This window comes from Takifugu flavidus, chromosome 10 (assembly GCF_003711565.1).
Source record: "Takifugu flavidus isolate HTHZ2018 chromosome 10, ASM371156v2, whole genome shotgun sequence".
Classification (NCBI taxonomy): domain Eukaryota; kingdom Metazoa; phylum Chordata; class Actinopteri; order Tetraodontiformes; family Tetraodontidae; genus Takifugu; species Takifugu flavidus.
The window spans coordinates 1363214-1379775 of NC_079529.1; the positions used below are offsets into that span (position 1 = coordinate 1363214).

A 16562-nucleotide genomic window follows, 5' to 3' on the forward strand; every position below is an offset into this window, starting at 1 on the left:
TGTGTGTGTGTGTGTGTGTGTGTGGGGGGGGGGTGATATTTAGTCGGAGCTGTGTCTGATGGTGTGGATGCAACACTGTTGGGAACTCTCTGAACGAGTCTTGCATGCATAATTGAATTTTCTGCATTTCTCCCAGATGCTCGTGAACACATGCACCGGCGTCTATGTGAGTCCGTGGGTACTCTCTATGTTCTCTGCCTCTCCGCTGCTCGTGCCCTCGCTTGCATTATCTCCCTGCCTCCCTTCCCCCACTCTCTTTTCAGTGACACAGAAAAACTCCCCCCCCCCCCCCCCCCCCTCCCTCCCTCCCCCCGCTGGTTCGCTTCTGCTCCTTTTTCACAGACCTATTCGCATTTAAGTCACTTTTTAACTGCAGCATTTCACTTTGAAATTTCCCGGTGGCGCCCGGCGGCCACGGCGCCCCCGCAGCGGCGTCTCCGCCCGTGTCCCCCTCATCACTCGGGGGCTCGTTCCCCCCCCCAGCTTTACTGGACACTGATTTTGTTTTGATGCTGCTCCCCTGAAAGCTGCTTTGACCGGAAAAAAAAAAAAATCCATTGCATGCCCCCATTCATTGTTCACTCCATCTCTCTCTTTCCCTCCCTCCACTCCCTGGGAACCCACTCCCCCCCCCCTCAGTTTTTCTATATCGCCCTTCCCTGCATCTCCCCCCTCCCCTTATTCATGGATGTTGCACTTGTGTGTTTTCAGTTTAATTTTTTATTTTCGCCTGATTTGAACGAGCGTCTCTGCTGTTTGTTCCGACATGTGAGTGATTTTAAACTGTGTCGTCTGGAACCTGCTGGTTCTGGGGTGTTCTGGGCTGGCAGCGGTCAGGTGCATGGGGGCGCACGGGGCCGTTTTGGTGATGGGGGTCGATGTTAAAAATGCGCTTCTGTATTCCGGAATGGAATGAGCGAGGGGTTAGACGCCCCCCCCCTCCCCCTAATCCCCGTTAACAGATTAATTATCTTTGAGCCACATCGTGTTGTGAAGTCGTTTGGGCGTTAAGCTATGACGGGCTACAATGCAACGATAAAGGGTCCCTTGGGGGTGTCTCCTCAATCTTAATCACTCTCTCTACCGTGCGCGCGCGCTCTCTCTCTCCCTCTCTGCCTCCCTCGCTCGCTCTCGCTGAGAGCTCTTCTCTCATCCATCAACACGAGCACCTCTCCACTGTCAACCTTACAGTTATTGGCTGTTTAATATTTAAATCGCTCCAGCACGCACTGGCTCATTTTTCCCCCTCCTTTTGACATGCTTTTCCACCTCTCCAAGTCAGTTTTTTCAGGACCATGTTTTTCCAGGAGCATCGTTGACGGCCGGCGGTACACGTCTCTGAGCGGGTAAATATTTCACGGACGCCGGCGGAGAGAAATACGCATTCGGGGACAGAAATCTCCCAAAGCGAGGCAAAGGGGTAAGATGATCCTCTCTCTTATTGCGGTTAAATCGGCAGAGCTGTCGCCAGTCGGTGAAATGCATCACTGTACATGAGTGTGTTACCTATGTTGAGCTCTGCTTATCCGTTCATACATCATGGACGAATGCGCGGCCGCAGACGTCTGCACGGCAGCTACGTGAGTCAGACGAGGCTTGGATTTAATTTCTGGGTTTCCACACAAGCGTCTTCGCAGCTTGTGGAATGTGCAGGACGACTCGATGCCTTGCGTTGATGTGGTCGCTGGCGCGGAAGCGTTTTGTCATCATCCGGACTCTTGCACACATCGGAGCACTGATTCACTCTGACTCGGTGGCTGCGAGCTGCACTCGCTTCCCCGTCGGTCAGCGGCGCTCACTTTGAAGGACCTTTGTCGGAAGCCTGCGTTCATTTTGCAGATGAGTGGAAACGGAGAAGGTGCTCCTCCTTTTCTGTTTCCTCCTCATGCAGGGGAACGACGTCCCCGTGCCGACGCACCGTGAATGTCTGTGAATCATGGTGATTAAGGCTGTTGTTACATGTAATGAGCCACAGAACTCGTGAGGAAATATGCATCATTTCAGCGGCTCGTTTGACTACACCCCCTTCATCTTGAGCGGGGCTGTTGTTAAAAAAAGATGAAGAGCGAGACTCGTCTTCGGTGCTGATCCAAACTCCTGCTGACAGAGATGCTCTCATTAGCCACTTCACAAAATGCCCCTTTTTCACATTCGGACATGCACGCCACTGATTTCATTGTCAGTGCAGTTTCAGCTTCTGAGCAGAGCCGACACAGAATTAAAGCCTCATTTTTCTTTCTTCTCTGCTGCCATTGGCTGTGAGCGGGTCCCACCTCTCTCCTCAGCTCCGCTGTGTGGCTTTTTTTCTTATTTTTCTCATGCACTCTTCGGAGATGGACTCAGAAAACGTCACTTATTAGATTTATCTGGCTTCAGTTGGAATGGAGAGAGGCGTGATAACATGCTGGCTGGAGACATCCCGTCAACTTGAGGGTTCCTGTCTGTGACAACTGCTGAGTAACTGCTGCTTCTGGACTGTGAACACCCCCACACCCCCTCGCCTGCTGCTCACAGCAGCACCTCATTAAGTTGCCTCAATAACTCTGTTTGCAGGAGATTCCTTTTTGACCTTCGACCGGATGCCTGTCATCACGGCGGACAGATAACCCGCCTCAGCGCGCTCTAATCCTGCGTATTTTATGCTTCTGTGTTCCATTAAAGGCCACTGTTTTATTATTTTTGCACCTGTTTGATACGATTTCAACAAGTCCACATGATCCTCATTTGATTTTTGGAATCATTTAGTTGATTGTTTCGCCTGTCAGGATCAATAATCCCCTCTGAAATCTGATAAATTGACCTTAGATAATGACCGAACCGATCTAATCGCATCAACCCACTCACAAATCCCCCCCCCCATTAAAAAAACTAAAACCAAAACCAGCCATTAAGTGATGCACAACACCAGGGAAGAGCCCGTTAGTGCTCCCGCAGTGTCCAGCTCAGTTTTAATAAGGCAAATGGAGTTCTGGCATTGATTCGATGGGTGACAGTCGGGCTGATGGGACCAGAAAGGTGAACGGGCTCTCTGTAATGGCCTCAGAGCCTCTCTCGTCAGGCCCCCAGGCCCGTTATTAACGGGTCCTCCTCCACAAGTGGCCCAAACCTGAGAGAGAAATGGTCTGCTGTTGAGTGTGGGGTTCGGCCAAAGCCGAGCCTTCATCGGCAGCGCAGAATGTGGCACAGTTCCGTGCGCTGCCCTGCGAGGATGAATCAATGGGGGTAGTAAATTCCTTCAGCGGGGCAGACAAATGTGGCCATTTACAGTTGCGGCGGCGGGACGACAGCTGCAGTGAAACAGTAAACACGGGCATTTAATTGAGGATCTTCTGAAGGGGATTGGATTGTAATTGCCCCGGACATAAATTGCGCCTGTCTGCGCCGTTTGAACGGTTTTCCCTTCGCTGCTGTTGCTCTGGATTGTTCCTTCAGCCCGTCCGAAAAAGCGCTTCTGTCTTGAACAGTAAATCTCTGACGGTCTGTTAATCTGGGCAGCTGCTATCAGAAGTCTGACAGGCTCCTGTCTCGCCCTTTGCCCCCCCTCACCCGCCCCCTCTGCCGGGGGAACAAGGATGTGTTTTGGCTAACTGGATTTGTCCTTTGTCCTCCTGTACTTTACTTTATCCCCGTGGTTCTGCTGTGGGAGGAGATATTGCATGCTGAACAGATGAGAGTGTAATGACGGAGTCGTGCATACATCATTCATGATCCGCTCCGGTCACCGGACCACTTATGTCCCCTATACGCTGTAATCCACAACACTGATGCATGCGTCTCTTTAGGAGGTCACGAGAAGGAAAAATGAAAACCTGGCAACGGAAAACAGTCCTAAACTCAGTGTAAAGCGAACCAAGAAAGACAAGGCCGTCGTATTTTTGGAAGCTGGAGATGTTTTTAAACCTACCAGCTCCAACTCAAGGACATTTAATCCGCGATGAGGGCGAATCGCTGTCATCCAGTATCTATTTCGGCAGCGAGCGCGTCACACTCGCGGCTGTATTTCACATCCACGCCATCGGCGTGAGCGGAGGTCTTCGGCCTTATCGGTTTCGGCGCGCTTCCGTCCGGTCACGGCGCTCCGGATCCTCCCGAGCGATGCACGTGCACCGGTGCTCTGTAAACTTTCTCAGTGACGCCAACATCCTGCCCTCACTGAGCAGAGATCAGAACACGTCGCCTCGGTCTTCTCAGGACGTCCTTAAACCCTTCTTACCCTCTTTCCTCCCCTCCTTGTTGTTAGTTCATGACACCACTTTTGTCCCTCTCGCAGGGTGGAGGAGGGGACTGGTAGAAAATGGCTGCCATGGCGACGGTGCCCAGCTATACCCCTTCGCTCTGGGTGAGACTGTGTCACGCCCTCCCCCGGCTGGACCTCACCATGCAGATGAAGGACAACACCTTTGTCCCCGACAGCTGGGAGTACCAGCAGGTAAGACTGGAGCACTGAAACCTGACCCCACCGACCTGTTGGCTCGCGTCAGAGGATAATTACAGCGTTGGTCCACCACTGTTCTCATAAACGCTGCGGCGGTTGGGGCTGGAACAACTGGTTGACAGGAGATTTGCTCCGCACAGTAAATTTCTCCTGTAGCACCGACAGCAAACAGCATTTACGAGAGAAACCCCCCCCATCCCAGCCGGTCCAGGTCTCGGTTTCATCTAAAACCAGCATTTTGTTCTAATTTCCATATATAACAGTTAGAGAACCCATGCTGTCATATCACGTATACATCCCAGTAAATGTCAGTTTTACAAGTTGTCAGGAATCGAAGGCCCAACCCAAAACTACGAGTGGCTCAAATATGACCAGTCAAATTTTAATGGATCCTCAGTCCAGGTTGCTGCCTGTCAGACCCCTGTACGATGTCAGTATTGACCCAGTGCGCTCCACGTTCCCCCGGAGGTTACCGCACATGATAGGCGGAGACATTTTAGACAGTTCGGTTGCGTGTGAGCGTGTCATGGATTCAACATGGTGCCGATCCTCGGGCAGGTTTGCACAGCTGCTTCCGGAACGGTGCCGCCTCCCCTCCAACGTGCAGAGGTCTCATCCTCAAAGTGCTCCGGCTCGCTGTGCATGTTTGCGACTTCTCTGCGGTACAAAAGGGGGGGGGGGCTGAGGGTGGGGGGGGGTGGGGAGGAGTCGGCACGATTTATCCCGCAGAACCGAAAGACAAAAGCGACTCAAAGTGCACCGAGAGAAACGGAGCGGGAGAGAGAGGGAGAGAAAATGAGTAATGCGAGGAGGTTGGTGAACAGAAGAGCGGGCAGAGAGCGAGCGAGCGAGCGAGGGAGAGGAGAGTGGGAGTGAGAGAGAGAGAGTGGCAAAGAATGTATTTAAGTAGGTCACAGATTATTAATAGAGATGCAGTGGTGTGGATAGACGGGGAGGGGGGGGGGACGTGGGTTGGGGAGAGGGTGAGAGCGCGGGGAAATGGGGAGGGGCTTGAAGGAACGAACGGGAGGAAAGAGACGGAGAAGGTAGCAAATGGGAGTGACAGACGGGCCGAGGGATGAAGGATAATGCTGGAGATATGTGTTGGAGGGAAAATGCATTTCAGTAATGTTGACTTTCTGACACGGCGCTCGATCAAAGTCTGACATGGCTCAGCGCGTATTAATCACTGCGCCGCATTTACAGCTCAGCGCTGAGCGTTAAAAGCCTGGAGAGGCATTAATAATTACAACGGATTCATCCAAATTGTCCGGGTTTTTGTCGGTTCTGCTGCTGCTGTGGGGGGACATTGTGACAAACTGGGCAGCCAATTGGCGTTAGTTGCTATTCAACCCTCTGAAATGGCTTTTCTTGGTGGTAAAACGCCATTTTTTTGACTCTTTCAGACTTTGCTGGTCTTGTCCAGCGTGTCAGCCATCGCCCTGGTCATCTCCCTCCTGGTGGTTCTCTCCTTCCTCATATACTACTGCTGCTGTCACCGTGGCGACCGGAGCGAGGGCTCGGAGGAGGAGGAGGAGGACGAAGACGGCAGCACGGGTCACGGTTACAGCGGGAAGAAGGGGCGGGGCATCTGCTGCGTCACGTGGGTGGCGGTGGCGGCGGTCACACTGTGCTGGTGAGATTGGCACAGAATTTCACAACATTTCACGGAAACACACGTCTTCTCTCAGCCATCGACATTTTGAATGAAAAAGGATCTAGAATCTGATTATTTTCCACGTGGGGATGGCGGAAGGGACGTTTCTGTTCTGAAGTTGCCACGGCGACGGCAGACAGCAGCATGATCGCAGAATAAAGAAGTAGACATTAAGTTCCTCAACGCCCCTGTTTCTCTTTGTTTTTAATGGAACAACAACAAAGCTGTGAATCACATGTTGTCATTCTCTCCACCGTCATGTGCTGTTTATTCTCTCACACATTTGCGAATGTCACCTGAGAGGACGACAGTTTGGCAGCTGACGGTCATGTTATGCTGCTGTACTGACTGATGACAGCAGTGTGTGTGTGTGTGTGTGTGTGTGTGTGAGAGAGAGAGAGGGCTCCGCTCGCCCACCTTTGGTCCATCTACCCACCAGTGCTCCCCTCAGATCTGGTGACCATGCACCCATTGAGCCGCTACATCTTCTCTAATATTTGATGCGTCTCCAGCACGCTAACGTTTAGCTTGTCGCTAACGGTTATATTTTAAAGTTTTCGCTCCTGAAATGGCGAGTTGACATGAAACACTGGTGGTCCTACTTTTGTAGGCGCTGGTCACGTCTCACTAATCTTAAGGTTGTTCTGTTTTTTTAATCTCATGTCATCTTTGCTGACGCTTTCTTCGCACAGACTCAAAGGAAAGAAAATCTGCTGCCGGCTACGTCTTGAAAACATTTCACGTGACCGTTTCCTCCAGATGGCCGTCCTCGGTCGCAGAACGTGCAGCCGTGTTTGACAATTTTCACATTTGGTAGCTTGAGATGAAAACCGCGCAGACACGTATGCACACACATTCTTCCCTTTCCCCCTGCTTTCTAATCTGGGTCACATACTTTGTGGGAGATTGGGTCATACCATTCTCTCGGGTTCGAGGGGATTTGACGAACATCTGGCTTGAGCCTTAATCTGAATATTTGAATAACCCAAAGATGTGTAAACAAGACGGCGTGTTTTAACATTTTCCTTCCTGAAGCTTAACTGCTCGGTGCCAAGAGTCACCCCCCCCACCACCGACTCATCTGTTTATTCCTCCCCCCAGTGTTTCACTTCTGGTTGGCTCACCCGGAGCACTCGCATCCCATCCTCTCCAGCTCTATCTCCATGTGTCACTTTCATTTAAAATGTACATACACACTGAATTAAACATTACTGATATGGTCCCTAGTCTCTCTCTCTCTCACACACACATACACACACACACACACACACACACCACACACACACACACACACAGGCACACACACAGGCTATGTCTCCTCCCACAGTGATTTCATGATTGCTTTCTCCCCCTCTCTGCAGTGTTGCCATTGGCATTGGTTTCTATGGCAACAGCGAGGCTAATGATGGGATGTATCAGTTGACCTCGTCTCTTCTCACAGCCAATTATACGCTAGCTTCCATCGATCTGCTGGTGAGTTATGCTCCCCTGCCCAGCTTGTTGCTCTGTGTGTGTGTGTGTGTGTGTGCCTGTGTGTGTGTGTGAATTCATGCCTTCATGCAGGACAGGAAGGGAGAAAATCAAACTCGGTCTCATTGATTTTGCTGCGGTGAGACAGTGGTCTGTGTGTCAGACTGAACCATCGTCTGCAGCCACGCCAGTGAACCGGGCGCCAGCGAGAAGTCGGGTTTTGCCGTGGCTCCGTTTCAGGCATCATCAGTCGGCATCACGAAAGCTGCCGATCTCATGCTGACTGGCAAACACAGACAGAAAGACAATAAATGGAAGATTTTTGCCACCAGTTCTCTGGTTCTCTCTCCTGAAATCCCCTAAAATTGTCCCTTTTCCTTTCATCTGTCTAATATGCTGCACAAATTATCCATTTGAATCTACTTTTTCTTGAAACCGTGACTCTTGAAAATGACCAAATAAATATTATCCACTGTGATTTTCATCATAACTGTTCACGCTCACTCCAGCGTTCCGACACCTGCGGAACAAAAGTGCGAACTCGCCTCTTTAAGACGCTAAAATGTCTATTTAAGAAGAAAACTTAGCAAATACTTAATAGTCTTTGTATTTGGTAGAAGACTGGTTTGACCTGGAGAAGGACCTGAACGTGATTCTTTCCATCTGCAGTCATCGCAGATTTATGATCCTCACCCACTCCCGAATTTGAGGTTTCCGTCACACTTAATCTCCATCACATCCTCGTTTCCTGCCTGCCCAGATTTCCGACACGGTTGCCGGGCTCCAGCTGTCCGTCTCTGGCCCTCTGACCTCGATGGAGGAGCTGTTCTCCGGCAGCAAGCCCTTCCTGGTGTCGACGCGGAACTGCCGGAGGTTATCGGAGAACGTCGTCAACCTCCTCTCGTCCATCTCCTTGGTTCGGTCCAGTTTCGAGGCGGGTCTGGGGAACGACAGCAACATCAGCGGCGCCTCCATCATACCTCTGACCCCGGTTCCTCCATCCGTAGCTCCTACAGTGGCGCCCAGCAGCAGCTTGATACCCCGACCCTTCTCACCTGGATGGGCAGCCAACACGCTGATGGTCAACGAGGACTACAGGTCAGGCTGGAACAGACCATAATGAGCATTAATACTGCGAAGAGAGATACAGGATTAGTCTTCAGTGCTGCCCTGACTTCAGTTGTTGGGCTTGTTGGTGTGTTTCAACGGCCATCATCTGCGTTCCACCAGCGAATCCAGATGTTATGTTTGCTGGAATGTGAGCGCTGTGGTAAACAATGGCGGCGGGAGGTTTGTTCTACTTTCTGGGAAAGAAGGGCGGCTGTTTACGAGTTGAACCCTGAGACCTTTTTTTAGTAACGAGAACCTCTTGAGTTTCCCGATCCAAACGTATTGTGACGCGACGTTTAGCTTCTCGTCCTTCGCCCCAGCTGTCGGGGCTCCGGGCCACCGCCGTGGCCGCGGCAGTCGTGGCGGTTTTTCAAAGCGCCGTAGGGGAAAACCTGACAGCTGTGGGGACGAAGCTCCGCTGCATCCGTTATCAATATTGACCGTGGCGGCGCGCACAGCTTAGCAACACGAGCTTCCTTTTATGGGGTCTCTTGCTTTTAACGTGCAGTTTTTTAAAGCGAAGCCGTCGTGTCCAAATCTGCACAGTGATTTCTTATCAGACGTCACGGTGGAAAAACACTAAGCAAGAAAAATGGACGGAGAGTTTTATGGGAACATTCCTGAACATTCCTGAACATTCCTGACGGTTAGTAACCTCAGTAAGTCCCTGGTGTGTTTTCCTCTTTTACAGGTGGCTCTCATATGTTTTGTTGCTGCTGCTTGACCTCATAGTGTGCCTGTTCATCCTGCTGGGGTTGGCCAAGCAAGCCCGCTGGCTGCTCATCCTGTGAGTTTCCACACACACACACACACACACACACACACACACACACACACACACACACACATCTGTGTACAACAAGCAATGGATGGATTGACTAAAAGGTTTTTGCCGTTTGTCCGCAGGATGACTGTATTAGCCTGGCTGGCTCTCTTCCTTAGCTGGGGCTCTCTGGGTTTGGAGACGGCCACTGTGGTGGTGAGTAGTCCCAGTGGGCGACGACTGGACGGAATATCAAGTGAAACCGACTGCCGGGCCAGCAATTGTTGGCTCAAGTAGAGGGAAGAGCGCTATAGGGACCCGGCCCCTCGTGGCACGCTAAAGCTCTGAGTGTTTGTGCGCGGTTTCTGTGCCCATTGTGCTCCAGCGTGAAAAGACCTGCCTCCTAGTGACGGCTGCAACCGTGGCAGAGACCCAAAAAGGCAGGAAAATGGGGCAGAGATTAAAGATTCAGCGCGCATGTGCACGTCCGCATTGGCGAACAAAGTGGGTTTGTGCGTCCGAGTGCGTGTTTGCGATGCGAGCGCGTGGGCGTTTGGCTTTGAGAAGTAAGGGAAGATGAGGAGAAGTGCTTTCAGAGGGAAGGAGGAGGGGAGAGGAAGTGCAGGATGGTGCGTCTTCAGATCAGTAGAGCGGTAGAGAGAGAGGAGGAGGGAGAGAGGAGGGAGGAGGAGGAGGAGAGAGAGGAGGGAGGAGGAGAAAGAAGGAGGGAGAAGGAGGGCTCCTTCCTTCCCTTTCTCTCTTCTCTTTCCTTCTCTCTCCTTCTCTCTTCTTTCTCCTTCTTTCCCTTTCTCTCTTCTCTTTCCTTCTCTCTCCTTCTCTCTTCTTTCTCCTTCTTTCCCTCTCTCTCTTCTCTTTCCTTCTCTCTTCTTTCTCCTTCTTTCCCTTTCTCTCTTCTCTTCCTTCTCTCCTTCTTCTCCTTCTTTCCCTCTCTCTCTTCTCTTTCCTTCTCTCTTCTTTCTCCTTCTCTCTTCTCTTCCTTCTCTCTTCTCTTCCTTCTCTCTTCTTTCTCCTTCTTTCCCTCTCTCTCTTCTCTTTCCTTCTCTCTCCTTCTCTCTTCTTTCTCCTTCTTTCCCTCTCTCTCTTTTCTTTCCTTCTCTCTCCTTCTCTCTTCTCTTTCCTTCTCTCTCCTTCTCTCTTCTTTCTCCTTCTCTCTTCTCTTTCCTTCTCTCTTCTTTCTCCTTCTTTCCCTCTCTCTCTTCTCTTTCCTTCTCTCTCCTCTTTCCTCTCTCTTCTTTCTCCTTCTTTCCCTCTCTCTCTTTTCTTTCCTTCTCTCTTCTCTTTCCTTCTCTCTCCTTCTCTCTTCTTTCTCCTTCTCTCTTCTCTTCCTTCTCTCTTCTCTTTCCTTCTCTCCTTCTTCTCCTTCTCTCTTCTTTCTCCTTCTCTCTCTTCTTTCTCCTTCTCTCTTCTTTCTCCTTCTTTCCCTTTCTCTCTTCTCTTCCTTCTCTCTTCTCTTCCTTCTCTCTTCTCTTTCCTTCTCTCTTCTTTCTCCTTCTTTCCCTCTCTCTCTTCTCTTTCCTTCTCTCCTTCTCTCTTCTCTTTCCAGAGAGAGAGGAGGGAGAAGGAGAGAGGAGGCGAGGGGGCTGCAGCGTGAGTGTACCACTCGGCGACATGCCGCTGGACAGCGTTCAGCTGCGGCGCCTGAACGCCGTTGATGTATCGTGCGAAAGAGGGAACGTCATCTCCCCAGAACAGAACAGAACGCTCTCCGTTCTCTCCATTTTGCTGTGTAAATATTGGGGCTCTTTCCCTGGGAGCCATGGGAGCAGTGTGTAAATGGCAAAGGGAGGTTGTTTATCTGCCCCGTTGGCTACTTTCAGAGTCTCGGTGTCATGCGGAGCTGGTGAGAGACGTCCCGAGGCCCGCGGGTCTGCACAGAGCAGCTCTGTCCCTGGGCACTGACAGGGAAACAAAGGGGCCGCTGTGGGCCTGCTTGCTTTTATTCTGACTTGGGTCACAGCATTTCCCGTAAGTGGCCCGGGCTCTCCGTGTGGATCCCACTCCCTCTTCTGGTGGAACGCTCCCGAGCTGAGTGCTGGAGTGACCACCGTCGTCCATTAGGCTCTGTGGGGAGATAAGGGCTGGAGGGTGGGGTGGGCGTGGGCGGTGAGGTAATGGAAAACAAACCAAGACGTCAGCTTTATCCAGGGCATCATGGAAAGTGTTCAGATCGATACTCGGGCTGATACCAGGACGGATAAGTGTGTCAGTCGGTCAGCACGTCTGCTAACAGCTGCCTCGTCTGTCCCTTTGGTGCCGCCGCTCGTCACGCCGTCACATGACCAGGCCCTCAGCGACTTCTGCTCCGACCCGAACACGTTCATCCTCAACACGACCCAGTTCAACATGGGGACCAGCTCAGGTACGGCACTGGTCCGTCCCCGTCTGTCCCCGTCGGTCAGACGTGATGTTCACAGCCTTTCACGTGTCCCCTGACCTCACGATCTCCTTCTCTTGGCCTTTTCAGATGTGTTGGATTATTACCTGACCTGCAGCAGACGCATGAACAGCCCGTTCCAGCAGGTAACGTGATCGCCGGCCCGCGTCACCTTTTACGGCGGAAGCGGTTCTGCAGACTTCCTGACACGCAATGATTTTGCGTCACGCCCGTTCAAGGCCGGTTAAGGACTAACGGCATCACAATGGGATGCCCAGATGCTGCTGCCCGTCCTGTCATATATTAAAAAAAGGCTAAATTTCCAGTATGCTGAGGCTGTAGCTGCATGCTAACGTGTAACCAAGTGTGTTGTTTCAGCTGCTGACCCAGTCGCAGAGGGCCCTGTCCAACATCCACACACACCTCTCCAGCCTGGACAGAAACGCGCTCACACAGTTCCCCAAAGCAGAGGTGTGTTTATTTTACGGCACCGCTTTAAAAGAAACCACAACAGAAAATAAAAAAAGAACCCGGCCGGATTTTACGGCGTCTTTTATTGGTGTTACTCAAACCTGGTGCACATTTTCACCCTGGTTCCGACACAGAAATCACTCAGGGAGGTTCAGCAGATTCTCAACTCCACAGAGGGAAACTTCCACCAGTTGGTGGCTCTCCTGAACTGCAGAGGTCTGAACAAGGTAAGGAGAAGGCTGTTATCGAGCAGAGGCAACAAACGCTAGCGGACCGCTTCTCATTGTTTAGTCTCCGCGCGTCTTTTGAAATTTCTGCAGGACTATATTGACTCCCTCAAAGGCCTGTGCTATGATGGGATGGAAGGCTTGCTCTACCTCTCCCTCTACTCGTTCCTCTCTGCGCTGGCCTTCACCGCCCTCCTCTGCTCTCTGCCGGGAGCCTGGAGGAGCTTCCCCAGGTGAGACAAAGTGGGGGGGGGGGGCAGATTTAATAAACAGAAAGGAGTGATGAACCGCGGATGAAACGGGAACGAACCAAACAAATCCATCCTTCGCTACAGGCTGCTCCTTCAGTCATAGCAAAGCCGGTGCCAATCATCCGCTTTCTCCATGTCACGTTTGAAATGTTGGCCAATGCTTGAGTCAGCTGACCTCTGCCCAGGTGTTTGATAGCTGCGGTAAAAGATTTGTGCCTCCAGTGCAGACGTGTGCACCAGTCCTGTACGCCATTTCACTGCTCACGCTCCCTCTCTCTCTTTATTTCATGGTCGCCGAAGTGAGTCAGAGGAGTACGAAGACTCCGACAGCGAGAGTGAGGACCCCTTCACCTCCCATCAGGCACGTAGACAGACGTCCTCGGGGTCTCAGCGTGGGGCCATGGCCCCCTTCTATAATTATCCGGGGGCCGGGTGGACACCCCCCTTTTCTAGCGCGCCGCCCCTCCCGTGAGTAACACAGACACACAGACACAAAGACAGACAGACAGACAGACAGAACCCCCCTCAAGATGTCAGTAGATGGGGCGGAGGAGGTTGCACCCATCAAAGTTTTGTCATTGTGAGATTTGTTTGCAGGTGTGTATCCGTGGGCCACATGTAGAATGGCGCCCCCTAGCGGAGAGTCTAGTGAACAACACATAGAGACTGACATTTTTTTATGCAAACACACAAACAAATCACCACAAAATATGTTCACGAACAACATACAGAGCAGAGAGTGTAGAACAGTCAGCCAGGTCCCCCCCTAAACACACACACGTTTCTCTTTAGACATGCAGCTTAAGCACATGCACTGCAGACAGACACACAGACAGGTCAATATGGACTACAGCGTAGGCAGAGAAACAGACACAACTCCAGAGGTCTGTCTGTCTGTCGGTCTGTCTGTGTGTCTGTCTCTTCGTCTGTCGAGTGTTTTCAGGGCAGACGATGTAGGCCGCTCGGTTCACTTCGCAGACCGTGTCTCAAATGGCGTCCTGTCTCCTAAACAGCAGTAGACTACTGCTGTGTTGGGAGGAGGCTGCCATTGACGAGGCTGCGCTCGTAAAAACTCCGCCGGTGTGAGGCTCAGGTTCACGCTAGGTAACCCCACCCACCCACCCAAACACCCTGCCGCATCACTCTCATCTCTCTCCACGTTGTGGTCAACCTTTTCTTTTGATTCGCTCCGGACCTGCCCGCCCCCACTTTACACTTCACACCCCTGCTTCTTCTTTCAGTTCCTTCTTCGCTGGTGCTTCTCGCTAAGCTAAGCTAGTGCTCTGGGAAGCCTAATCAGGAATCATTAGCCCAGAGGCTCAGAAACTCGGGCGCTAAAGCTACAGTCCACTCCTCTGAGATGGAAGCTGCTCAGCAGTGCTGTTAAAGCGCTCCAGAGTTTGGAGTGCAGATTGACTCTGAGAGGAGCAGCACAGCTGGACCAGGAGTTCTGAGCCTCAGACGCCTCTGTAATCGCAGATGACTGCAGAAATGCAGCAGTGCATCATCAGACAGGAGTGGTCTGTACACTACAGCTGCTACAGCTGCTGCTACAGCTACAGCTGCGGCTGCTACAGCTACAGCTGCTGCTGCGGCTGCTGCTGCTACAGCTGCTGCTGCGGCTGCTACAGCTGTGGCTGCTACAGCTGCGGCTGCTACAGCTGCTGCTACAGCTGCTGCTGCTACAGCTGCTGCTACAGCTGCGGTTGCTACAGCTGTGGCTGCTACAGCTGCGGCTGCTGCTGCTGCTACAGCTACAGCTGCGGCTGCTACAGCTGCTACAGCTGCTGCTGCTACAGCTGCTACAGCTGCGGCTGCTACAGCTGCTGCTACAGCTGCTGCTGCTACAGCTACAGCTGCTGCTGCTACAGCTGCTGCTGCTACAGCTGCTGCTGCTACAGCTGCTACAGCTGCTGCTGCTGCTCACCGCGCACAAGAACTAATAGACTTTGTTGCTGCCTGTTTCCGCACTTTATTTCTAACCGCCTTATCTCCTTCTTCCCTGTCGCCTGTCCTCGGGTCCTGTCTCCCGCGACCCTCTCCCGTCCCTCCGTCTTTTTCTCGACGTGGTCTCATCCCTGTTCTCCCTCTTTTCCTCATCCCGCCATTTCTCCTCCTCTCCCTCTCTCTTCTGTCCTTGTCTCTCTCTGTCTTTATACAGGACTCCAAACGTTTCCTCCAATGGCAACCCTGGCTATGAGAGCCTCCCTTTGACTGACAGGCAGTCCCCACCCCCCTCTGTGAGTTCCTCTGTACTTGTGACACCATCACGATCCGTTTGCCATTTTACCACCACGGTTTCACGCACACGCCGGCTTTAAACCGATTGGCAGGCTGACAAACACTCTTTGAGCCGGACTTTTGTTCTTTTCACATCTCCGAACTATATAAAGCATCCACATTGTCACCCGTTATCCACCAAATTCCTTTTTTGTTGCCATTTTCCAGTCGGTTCAGGGGGGTTTGCTGCTGTATCACTTATTGTGGCGATGAAAATGTGAGGGACTTTACATCGATAACAGAGAGAAACCATAAAATAAACGGAAAAAAACTGTTTGCTCTTCCTGTAATAATAGGATATAACATTTTATTCCCTCATAAGAACGTGGAGGTCAGGACTTTTCCTGCCCTGTGTTGATCATGATGTGCTGACGTGTGCGAGTGACACCTCCTCCTCTTCTTCCTCCTCCTCCTCTTCTTCCTCTTCTTCTGCAGTACTCTCCCAGCATGCTGACGGGTTACGGGGGAAGTCAATCACACCCCAATCCTGCCCATTCGCGGAACCTGTATTCACGTTGATTTTTGTTAGCAAATGTATAGAGAAGAAAAAAAAGAAGTTTAATTTTCTTATGAAAGGACACTTTACTGAATTGCAAAAGAAACTAATCTAAATATAAAGAATGCTACCGTAGGTGTGAAGTGAAAGTGCGTAACGTCGGTACCACTGGACTTTTATCCCAAGAAGCACTTAAAAAGAGTTTTAAACAGACTGTTGGTCTGAATGACAGTGAATTTACTGGTAGGATGGTTGTGCAATCATACGAACCAACTCTGCTTGGTCGCTATTCTCTCCCCTCGTCACTCTGAGCTCTGTGTAACTGTGAAACAGTGGTGAGGAAGTTGGAATGGTATTGACATCACTACATTGTAGTTTTATATTCTTAAATGTATCGGTACTAATTTATTTTTGGTTTTATACTAAATATTGTTGTAGGAGGAAAAAAAAAAACACTGGCACGTAGCAACATGACACTTTTTTTCTGTGAATGTTTATGCAGTTCCCTCACTTGGTATTTTTTTTTTAAGTTACTTTTTATAGGTGGCAATTCTGTACTTTCCTTGTATTACCTTACAGTATTCTGTATATCTCACTGTCTGTAATATCTGAATAATCATCAACCTTTTGCTCTTAAGAATAAAAAAAAAAAAACAAGGAAAAAAAACCACTTGAGGGCTACAGAGACCCGTGTTGAAGGAGACAACAGCCGCCCCTCAAGAACTACAAATCCCAACGACAGCAGGTGCATAGCAATATGATTCTTGCTACTGGTGCTGCGGTAGCTGTACTGTAACTAGCAATAAAAAACATCTACTACTGGGTTACTGAGATCTGAGATGTTTTATGTAAATACAATATGGTTTGTTGGAGATTTCATTGAATCCCCCCCCCTCCTTGACCTTGTTAACCCCTGAAATGAGTTTGTATGTTTATCAATGCTCCTTTTGAATGGCATCCTTTTACACTCAAGAGTCTAATATAAATAAAAATAACTTCAATAACCA

General features: G+C 50.8%; 1 protein-coding gene across 4 annotated transcripts; it reads left to right on the forward strand.

Annotated features, from left to right (window-relative positions):
* The first annotated feature begins 634 nt into the window (after positions 1–634).
* On the forward strand, positions 635–16562 carry ttyh1 (tweety family member 1). Of its 4 annotated transcripts, XM_057045964.1 has the most exons (16): positions 635–768; positions 1279–1420; positions 4271–4429; positions 5842–6071; positions 7454–7565; positions 8323–8660; positions 9364–9459; positions 9579–9651; positions 11740–11815; positions 11921–11976; positions 12209–12301; positions 12436–12528; positions 12622–12761; positions 13080–13247; positions 14941–15019; positions 15495–16562. In XM_057045964.1, exons 3-16 carry the CDS (start codon positions 4295–4297, stop codon positions 15576–15578), a joined length of 1773 nt encoding a protein of 590 aa, XP_056901944.1. In that variant the 5' UTR covers positions 635–768; positions 1279–1420; positions 4271–4294; the 3' UTR covers positions 15579–16562. The 4 variants fall into 4 exon arrangements, with proteins under 4 accessions (XP_056901944.1, XP_056901943.1, XP_056901945.1 ...); XM_057045963.1 differs by lacking the exon at positions 635–768 and having other exon boundaries at positions 868–1420; XM_057045966.1 differs by lacking the exon at positions 635–768 and having other exon boundaries at positions 878–1420; positions 13080–13140.

Bases quoted from the DNA above. Each gene is read 5' to 3' on its own strand.
- ttyh1 (XM_057045964.1), top strand. From the start codon at position 4,295: ATGGCTGCCATGGCGACGGTGCCCAGCTATACCCCTTCGCTCTGGGTG. The intron at 8,661-9,363 runs GTCAGGCTGGAA...CCTCTTTTACAG, and splicing joins ATGGTCAACGAGGACTACAG to GTGGCTCTCATATGTTTTGT. The intron at 15,020-15,494 runs GTGAGTTCCTCT...CTTCTTCTGCAG, and splicing joins GGCAGTCCCCACCCCCCTCT to TACTCTCCCAGCATGCTGAC.